The following is a 10,504-nucleotide window of genomic DNA, read 5'->3' as shown; positions in this document are numbered from 1 at the left end:
ACCATACGTTCAGGGGCTCCATTCTGAGGGCCTTCCATGTACATGCCAACAATACCCTGCACGAGCCACGTTCTTGCTGTGGCCAAAACACACTAATAGCAACTTGACGTTTGGCTTTGGGGTGATAATAGCAATAACGGGCATGACGTCGGCTAGATAAGGTTATAACAATACCAGGGCCATGCAATAAAGCCTTCATTATGTTTACACCTATAAATTCGACCTTAGGCCATAGGCAGCTGATCCAGCCCGACACAGCAGGTATTATTGCTTATTAGAAAATTATTTAAAATATACATTTTTAAGACTGTATTTTTGCTATTAAGCGATTAGCATTTGGCAATACATGCATTGCTTCACTGATAAATACGAAGATGCAATGGGGACTTTAATAAAATAGCAGTTCTTGATATTAATCTGTTCTGCTTTGTAGCTTCCATTTTAGTATTTAATACTAAACAGGTTCATCAATGTATACACAAAGAGCTTTGTTGAAATAATGAATGGCACTCTTGACAAGGTTTGTCTAGGCTAATGTCTGGCAGACACTGGTCGAAACTTGGTTTCTTCCCTTCTGCGCTAATAATATTTAAACGCTTACTGATGCTATCACTTAGACTGAGGTAGTCTGACTGCATGGTGGTGAGTTCTTTTTTCAGAACATCTCTTTCCCTCTCCAAACCATGAGCTACCTTCCCCAACTTCTCGAGTTCTTTGCAACATTTGCTTTTTTCTGCAGCTATGTAACTTTTCTCTTTCAGTTGGTCATGGAGTTCTCCTCTAAGCAGATTCTTATCCTCTTTAAGATCAGAAACCATTTTAGATAGAGCTTTGCATTCATTTTGCAGTGACTTAATGTGTTTGTCTGCAGATTGGTTTCTGGCTGTTGATTCCAAGGAATGATATTCTATTTCTTGTTGTAATTGTATTTTTTCTAACTTGATCTGTTCAATTTGAAAAGACAGGGTTCTTGTTTCTACTTCATATTCACTGACATTTATTTCAAGTGTTTTCAGATCATCCATTGCATCTCTTAACTTTGTTATTAGCATTTTTATTTGCAAATCCTTTGTTGACATCACTCTATTTGTTCTTTCATTCTCTGTATCGGCATATTGAATGTGTTTTTCTAATTCTTGGTTTTTTTCTTGTAGCTCCTTAATACATTCCTCTAGCATCTGCTTTTCCTCTATGAGTCTGAACATATTTTGCTTAAGATAATGAATTTGTTTGTTGGACACCTCTGATGATTTAACAAGAGCTTCATTTTCTTTTTGGAGGGCGTTACACTCATTGACAATGTTGATGTTTTCAATATCTACTTTTCTCTTCATTTCCATCATATTTTCCTTTATATGTGCATTAAGATGTCTTTCCACCTCGAGGAGTCGTGCATGGTTTTTAAGGTTACTGTATTTCCGTTTGAGTAGTTTAAGTTCATTAACACATGCTTTGCTGTTTTCCTCCATAAGTAAGAGTGTGTCCTTCACATCACCATACTTCTTTTCCAGACAATGTATTTCTTCTTGCTTTGTTGCTAGTTCTTTTAAGTGCTGAAGTAAGCTAGAATGTATTGCTTCATTTTGCATTAATTGGACCTCTTCTTTCTGTAAAAGGTTATTGTCAGTGAATCCATGTAAATCCATGTGAATGTGTGGAGTTTCATTTCCTTTCAGTTGCTGTTTGTTCGTTAACATGCATAATTCACCTTTGTTTCCGTTTATTTCCTCTATTTCTTTTGTTGGATTCCTGGTTACCAATTCAAATATTTTATTGTCTATACCTTGTAGTGTATATATCTTTTCTTTGTTCTCAATAACTAAGGCAAGGCTCAGCGGTTTTGTATGAATGTTTTCAGTTTTTTCATTTGGATGGATGATCTTCAAACATTTTTCTGCAGTTACTGTTGTGCTATTTTCAATATGAAATGTTTCTGTTGAGATGGTCGCCCTGAAGTCCTTTTCAGCTGTATTGCTGTACACGTGTTGTTTATGTAAATCAAGGGGTTTTTCAGCCTCAGCAATGGTCTGAGCACAATCACCAGGGGTTTCAAGTCCCAAATCAGGACTGGTACAGTAGTTGCATCCATTCAGCTGGACCAATATATTGTCTGCTAAGAGGTTTGATTCTCCGGATAGGCAAAAGGACATCCTAGCTTTAGTTTCCTCTTCTAATTTTGGAGAATGAATACTGGGTCTAGATTCTCGTTCAAACCTTGTTCCTTGTTGGTGTGATTTTTCAGAATCCTGCTGAAGGAAATTTTCTACTAAATTTATTTCGTCTACTATTTGTGAGAGGCCATTTTTGCAAACCTCTCCTTGGGTTAATTGGTCATCCAGATCCTGCATACATGATATTGTGAATGATCCTGCATGAGTCACACTTCCCACTGATGGACTTGGTTGATATTGCTCACCCCTTATATATTTGTTGTATGAAGAGTGAATCTTGTTCCATGTCAAAACCGTTGCATATTCTGAACGTTCGTATTGTGTATGCAAAGAGAAACCAATATGTGGTTTGTCAATGACTTTCCTGCTCCCCTATAGATAGTGGTTCATTTTCTTGTGACATTACTATACTTTATGGTGAATTCAGAAGCAGTGGTCGATGTCTTTAGAACGTTAAAACCTGTTGATACCTGAAAGGTAATTGGACATATTTAGAAGATGTTCATGGATTAACATAATCAATATTATCTAGAAATCTAGTTCATAGGATTTTGTGCAAACATTGAACTGCTTATTGAAAATAAATTACAAAAATGTAATCCTTTCTTAACCCTTTAGAAATCTGTGCAATTAACGCTATACATAGAATAAACAATCCTAGAATGTCATGTGTAATTGATAGTGGATGCTAATAAACAGCTCAATTCTGGATCTATAATTGGGTATGTAGGGTGGGTGGGTGGGGGGGGGGGGGGGGGGGGGGGGGGGGGGGGGGGGTGTGTGTGTGTGTGTGTGTGTGTGTGTGTGTGTGTGTGTGTGTGTGTGTGTGTGTGTGTGTGTGTGTGTGTGTGTGTGTGTGTGTGTGTGTGTGTGTGTGTGTGTGTGTGTGTGTGTGTGTGTGTGTGTGTGTGTGTGTGTGTGTGTGTGTGTGTGTGTGTGTGTGTGTGTGTGTGTGTGTGTGTGTGTGTGTGTGTGTGTGTGTGTGTGTGTGTGTGTGTGTGTGTGTATTTTTATACTACGCAAATTCAATATCCTTAAGTTTACATTGCCCTGCTACAAAGCTGTGACAGAATGCTGAGGTAGTATCAAAATCATGCAGTTAATTCTGCCCTCGGCATCACTGACCGGCGCTGGAGTGGCTGACCACTTTTCTCACTAATCACTCTTTCCAGTTGCAACTGGGCCCTTTCTCCTACACCACCTCACACTCTACCTATTGTGTCCCCCGCGGCTCTATCCTATCGTCTTGGCTCTTCAATATCTATCTTGCTCATCTGATTTCCTCCTTCTCTCCTAATTTCCAGTGTTATGCTGATGACACACAGCTTTCCTTCAAACTTCCCTTTATTACCTCCTCTTCCTCCTCTCTTATCCCTGACTGCCTGTCTGCCATTGAGGTATGGTGTGCAGCCAACGATCTCTGCCTTAATGCCAGTAAGATGGAGATCCTTCTGATTGGAACACCTTTGCCCTTTTTTCCTTCTACCCTCTGGCCACCCTTTTTGTGCCCTCTACCCGCACCATCTTGTAAGGCCACAAACCTCAGGGTCATCTCCGATTCCGCTCTCTCCTTTATCCCTCACATCATGGACCTTACTAAGAAGTCCCATTTCCAACTCCACTTTTTCAGAGGCATTCTTCTTTTCCTCACCTTCCCTCAGAAGCTCAATGTCTCCATAGCTATGGTCCTCTCCATGCTGGACTACTGCAACAGCTCCTTATGAATCTCTTTATTTCCTACGCCCCCCTCTTGGACCATGCTATCTCCAACTTTCCCTCCCTAAATACTCCCCTGCTAGAGCTGTACGAACTCTAACTCTTTGTAGTATCAAGTTCACACATATAAACAGGAAGCAGGAAGGACTCTGGAAGCCGGTAGGTACAAATATGAATAAGCTTTATTCAGTTACAGGGATTAAGTAAGAAGGGATGTAGGACCTATGATAGACACATCCTTCTATGTTTCATCTCCCATCCTGTTTGTCCCAACCGTCACTCCTGGAACCTTGAGGTTCTATGGCTTGCATTGTGTACATCAAGCATTGTGTACATTGGCGCACCGTGAAATACTCTAAGTACTGTTTACTGGTGCGGCGGGCTGACCATCATTGCGCTGGATCCCGAACATCGATTCTTCACATTTCTGCTTTGCCGTGCCCTGCTCGTGGTGCATGTGAACGTCCGCCTGGAGGACGTCTTTCAAAGCAACACCTCTTTGCCTGGCCCATTGACACTAAAGAAGGTGACTTTTGTTGGCTCGCTGTGCACCTCTTTATTGAGAATTAGAGGACCCCCTTAGAATTGTGACCATTTACTGAACAGATTTCTTTTTGATTTATTTTAAGGTCCTGTTTCCTGATTGAATCTCCCCCTTGCTGCCTGCGCCCGCCTCTAGCCAGCTATATCGCCCAGAAGACAGCGCACCCGCGTGCGCACCGTGAAGTACTCTAAGTACTTTTTACTGTTTGCGCGGTGTTAGGAAAGATTTCTTAATTGTGGGTAATTTTCCTTCCATGTGGCAACCCCTAAACTTTTTGCTGTTGTTTTCACCCTGATCTAGACTTTGCCAGAGAAGCGCAGCCTTCCGCCGCACTCCTCTGGGCTTTCGCTCCATTCTTACGGGGAAACGGACATGCCCTTAAGACAGTCAGTACCGGGAAACATTGTTTTCCGTAGTTCTTTTATCATGTTGCAGCTTTTGCGCAACATGACACAAGAGGGCACTGTAAGCTAAGTTACTGCTCTCTTGGGTCTCTAGTCTTCTACAGGCCCTAAATACTCTCTTTGGATTGTTAATGAACGGTGCAAGTGAATCACGGACGGGACTGGTGGCAGCGATAGTTTCTTTGTGTTTTTGAGCTCCTTTTGGCGTTTAAGCGCGTTTCTCGCGCTTAGCCCAAAATGGTGGCCTGGCTCCCAAAATGGCCAGACCACAAGGCTCTTTGTCCTGCCCGCTGACCGTCTTGCCCCCTTCACCTCCCCCAGGTCGAGCCGGCCCGGGGCCTACCTTATTTGGGCATGTACGTTCCCGCGAAACACAGATGCTTTCGCGGGCTTCTACAGGCCTTCTGTGTGCCTCCAGGATGTGGGCTGGGATGTTTGGTCCCAATACACATCCAGGGTGCCAGAGAGTCTAGTGTGTCGTGAATGCCTGGGACCACCGTGGTCCGTGATAGGTCCACGTATGGTGTGAGTGTTTTGTGAGCAGATCTCCCATTGGGTCCCCTCTGTTTTGGCGCGAAGGGACCCGTGGATAAGAGGAGGCTGGAAACACCACTACCATGTCGATCTCCTGAGTTCTCACGGGCAAAGGAATACAGGAGCCAAGTATCCTGCAACTACGAGGCTGAACCGAGGAATCACTGGTGACCCGCTGAAGGACTGCTCCTCTGCACTGCTGTCGCTTTGTGAAACCCTTTCTACCTCTGATCGAACGAGAAGGCCTCTACTGGTACTTCAACCCCTTGGAATAGTGGGAACAAGTATTCTCGGCATCTTCACCATCTCCTGCACATAAGCCTTAGGAAGTGTCTCTGGGCCATCCAGTGGACTGACCAGCCTACCCAGGAGTCTTGCTCTGTAACCGCCGTCAGGTTGTGTTGTATTACGAGTCCTTGCCACTCTCACACGATTCGTACACTTGGCATTCCCAGGTCTGACGTGAGAAGTGCTCATTGGGCTGAAATACACACGGCCGCTCCGTCGCCCTGCTGTGGTGACAATCTGTGCGGGTTCACTGCGTTTGGGGCATCCTCAACTCTAACTTCTGCTGCTGAGGAATCTACATGACGCCGAGACGTCCCCTGCTCGTATCTGAACCTGCCAGCACTGAAACTGACGCGGATAAGCCTGGGTCTGCCTGCATCGGGGACTGGTGAGTAGCATCGCTAGGAACTGGTCGCCCTCCTGCAGTAGCCCATAGCTTTTCCCCGCTGTGTCAAACAGCACGCCTTTCTGTACTCGCGCTCTGCTTCTGCCCAGAGTGGAGGCTGTGCTTGAGTTGCGGAGCTCTGTTCATCTTATCACCGAACTGAACTGCCTGATTCCCTCGAGGAGACTCCCCTTTGCCCGTTGGCACCCGCGTGTGCAGGTACTTTTGAGCACAAGGCTCCACTCTTCGTAGGGCTCGGACTTCCTTCTAGTTTGGTGCCTCTGAAGGCGGACTGGGTCTAACTATTATTCGCACTGCCTGTTTTCCTCCCCATCTAGGTGGTCTGCACATTTCGTGCGTCTAACTCGTTAGACTCGTTGGTAATTGTATATATATTGTATTTGATTGTGATGTGTTGGTTTACTTGAGTTTTATTGTGATTTCTCGCTATGGTCAATGTTACAAAGGCCTCGTAATAAATGTGTCTATATTTTTAATATAACACCTGCTTGGAGTAATTTGTAAGTGTCCTTGCTTTGTGTGCTCATTGCGGGCTTTCAGTCACCCTCACCCCTCTTGAGACCTAGTCTTGACTGCCGCGATCGCTACCTTGATTGGTCTGGCTTGTCCAGAGGTTACCCTGTTCCAAGAAACTAGGCTGGCCTTCTGAACCTCTGCCCCTCCAGGACAGAGTTCAGAAATCCATCTTAACACGCGGCGTGGGGCACTAGGGTAGAGTTGTACAAGATTTTTCAATTACACGGCAGATAGCTGTGTAGCTACTCTGTCGTAGACCTGAAATTGAGCCAAGGGTGTACCCTGCTTCCTCAAATCTGGTAAGGTTAGAGATACGTAGACAAAGCTGGTAGGTTATTTTATTTAATCTTGATCTATCACCTGAAGCGCGAGGGGTGATCTTACTCCATTCTGATCCAACCCCTCCTTTGTAATATCAAAGACGAGTCTTCTACAATCCTTTTTGATTTGTTCTCAAATAGTGCTTTCCATGGAGTCTACCCTCCGGAATGGTAAAAAGCAGAAGGACTGCTCATCTACATCCCAACCCCCAATGGAATCCCCAAAAAATGCTAATAAAAAAAAAAGCCCTTCTCTCTCCCTAAATGGTAAACCCTCTTTTCTATCTGTCTTCTTCTTACTCAGAGGAAATTATACCTACCACTGAGAAGAGCAACATTCCGGAAACACATGATTCCAATTCATCTTTAAAAGAAATTTGCTCTATAAAAAAAGCAAACAATGACATTACAAGAGATCCATTTGCGGCAGATGACAACCTACACAGGGATCAAAAGACTGTTGCAGAGATACATGAAAATAAATGTTCTCCTGTGGCCGACATCTCCATGCTTGCCCCTGTAATCATGGCAGATCTCGACAAGAGAGTGTGATTATCTCTGGGTCCCTCAACACCTGTAGCACCAATGGGATGTATCGAGAACACGTACACTTTCATAATTCTAACATAAAGGAGGCATTGAGACCCATACATAGTCACAATCAAAAAGAGTATCAATTTGCGCAAAAACTGCAATTTCCTTCCACCAGCTCTACTACTGCAAAATATTCAACAGAACCAACTCCTAAGAAGCTAATTCCATCACAAAGCAATGCGAATGCTTCCATCCCAATATTTAATTTTTCAAATCTTCCTGATGTGCCGCTTTCCCAAGAAAATCATGAAGAAGAACTCATTGATCACAACATCAATGACCTGCCGATCTTTATGAGAATTCTAAATTTATTAGATCGAGGTCACGAATACACTCATCTGCTATTGCAGGAGATAAAAAAGGACTTGACCACGAACACATTGCAAACAGCAAAAATAGAAGGTTACGTTTTAGCTCAGGAGGCCTCTTATAAACATCACCTTGATTGTCACGAAAGAGCCGCTCTAATTGTAAAAAAAGAGCTCTTAATCAGCACTCCGCTTGTGGAAGAAAAACACGTGGGATCACAACCATTGGCTGATCCCCTACTTCTAAAAGGAGTGCCTGTGACTTTTACGCAAATAATCCAGCGTAAAGAAGAAACATTGAAGGTTAACAGCTTACCTTTGAGCGAGACAATTGATTATCTAAAGGTTGCAAAATCTCAACATGAAAGACTTCTACAGGTCGAACAAGTTCTAGTGCAGATGAATTCCAAAGAAAAATTCTTGAGATACTTGCTATGGCAGAAGCAGCTGATCCCATTTTGAACACGAATGTTGAGACTACAGATAGTCCAACGATACTTATCAATATCATTGAAAAGGACAGCTGCCGTGAAACGCAAAACGAAGAAATAATCCCAAGAGAGAACTTCTACTTTACATCAAGAAGGGCGAAAAAGTACCACCAGAAAGCCATAAAAAGAAGGCATAAAAACAAAGTGGGCTCTTTACGAGTCGAGAAAGTAGCAAAAGAGATATCCTCTGAAACCTCCAATTCCACAAAGTCCCAAGCAAATACAGGTAAAGGCTCTGAAAATGCTCCACCTTCTGACCAAATCCTAAATTTGAGTGAGCTGCATGAAGAAAACAAAAGAGTTTTACAGATTAGCTCAGTAACCACTCAGGAAACAATTTCTAAACAAACAACAAACTTACTCCAAATCGACATCTCATGAGTCAACAAATCTTGATAAAAAGCCAAAATCTTCAATACAAGCAGATACAACTCTAAGCAAACCCTTGTTGATACAACCAAATCTCACTTCATTCTTTACCGACATCACATTGAAAAAATCTGATGGTTTCGTGAGAAACGAAAAAAACTAAGAAAAAGAGGGAATTGTGGGGAAAAAGTCTCCTCCCCAAGTTACTGAGGCGAAATGCTTGAATCCGAAGACATCGGTTGAAATTGCTAAAAATATTTCCCCACCTCAGGAACCATGCTCCAATTGTGCCGTCGCTGGGACAGAGAACCACGGTAAGCAAGAACAGGTACCTGAACATAGTTCCAATCATATTGCATCGCCTCAACCATCGTCGGAGCTTCCTAAAACACCCCCTGAGGAGGTCACAGGGCATCAGTCGAATTCACAGTCTATAAAAAAGGCTCAAGAAGAGCATGAAACAGGAAATGTACCACACAAGACTCCTGTGAGATTGGTAGAAGAGAGTAACAAAGACATTAAAGATGAAGAGGAGCCGGACACGTACTCTGTGGATGCCAACCAGATTCCTTCCCGTAACGTTCACTCAATTCCGAATGAGATGAAGAACATCATCGGATGGAAGAGCGACGCTAACATCAATGGAGCTGTTCGGATTGATCGCTCTTTCTTAATGAATGCTCTCTTTAAGATTCCCTCACTCCAAAGCCTAGTGACAAATGATATTGAATGGATTTGGCTCCCAAATGGGAATAACAACCGTATGCTGTCTAAGATGTTTTCACCAATAATTGCGAAATTGATATGGGAACATCAAAGCGATCTAGAGATTCTTGATCTTAATATGCTTGTCTTCCCGAATATCAAAGATGCAATGGACTTCTTAGAATTTCAACCACCTCCAGTTATAGCTGCTGTCAGTAACGGCAAAAATCCAACTTGCCATAATGATTCCTCTAAAAACATGATGGAACAACTATCAGCAATCACGAACGCCATGAATGGGCTAAAATGGCTTGAACCGCTAATTAAAACAGCTGCTAATACAATCACTCCTCATGCACCATCATATATTCATGACCTCAAGGTTGCTTCGTGGAATTGTTGTGGCTTCTCGAATCTAATGAAATGGAGGAGGCAGTTAAACCTAGAATTCCTTCCTTACATTTTGTCAGTTCAAGAAACCATGGCCGTAGCTAACATCAAATTGGATGGTTTCGTTTCTTGTGTACATCCCACCACTAGAGGTTCAGAGGGTAGACTAGCAGGTGGGTTGGCTATTCTGATTAACACCAAACTGAATTTCACAATTAATCATGTATATGCCTCCGACCTGTTCTTATTGGTGGATATAAAAATCGATTCCCTATATAGTGGAAATCTATTTGTAATTTGCACTATATTGGAACTCTTGCTGATATCCAATTGAAACAGTGTGTGAAATTCTAAATGACATCCTCATTAAGGCTTACCACAGTTCACCCTTTGCTGAAATCCTTATTGGTGGGTACTTTAATACATCATTTTGGACAATGAATCGTAAAATTTCCCTCAGTTCAGCATACTTCCAGACTGCTATACAAAAGGGGAATGTTTGGAGCAAGTTTCTAAAATTTTGGGATGCTCTTCTATTGCAACCTGAATGTAATCACGTGACGTTCACATGGAAACGTGGGGACCGACAATCGTGGATTGACCATATGTTTTCTTCGAAATGCCTATCAGGTATGCTTTCAAAAGTAAGCACTATTGAAACTCACTTGGGCGATCACTTAATGATTGCCACTTCCATTGTAGACTACTTGAAATCTCGACAGTCAGAATCTCATTTACCCCTCATCCA

At 42.8% G+C, this 10,504-nt stretch overlaps 1 protein-coding gene across 1 annotated transcript in view; it reads right to left on the bottom strand.

Moving 5' to 3' along the window:
• Nucleotides 1-243: 243 nt before the first annotated feature.
• Nucleotides 244-10,504, bottom strand: part of LOC138473666 (coiled-coil domain-containing protein 110-like) — a 35,895-nt gene continuing 25,634 nt past the window's right edge. The window contains exon 2 of the mRNA XM_069612182.1: nucleotides 244-2,641. Coding sequence (XP_069468283.1) covers nucleotides 468-2,348 — 1,881 coding nt within the window. The 5' untranslated portion in view covers nucleotides 2,349-2,641 and the 3' untranslated portion in view covers nucleotides 244-467. The remainder of the gene's footprint in view (nucleotides 2,642-10,504) is intronic.

Source organism: Ambystoma mexicanum, chromosome 8 (genome assembly GCF_040938575.1).
Source record: "Ambystoma mexicanum isolate Mex_15411 chromosome 8, UKY_AmexF1_1, whole genome shotgun sequence".
NCBI classification, from domain to species: Eukaryota; Metazoa; Chordata; class Amphibia; order Caudata; family Ambystomatidae; genus Ambystoma; species Ambystoma mexicanum.
Note: the sequence above shows the minus strand (reverse complement) of the source record. Positions and strands in the feature narration are given on the sequence as shown.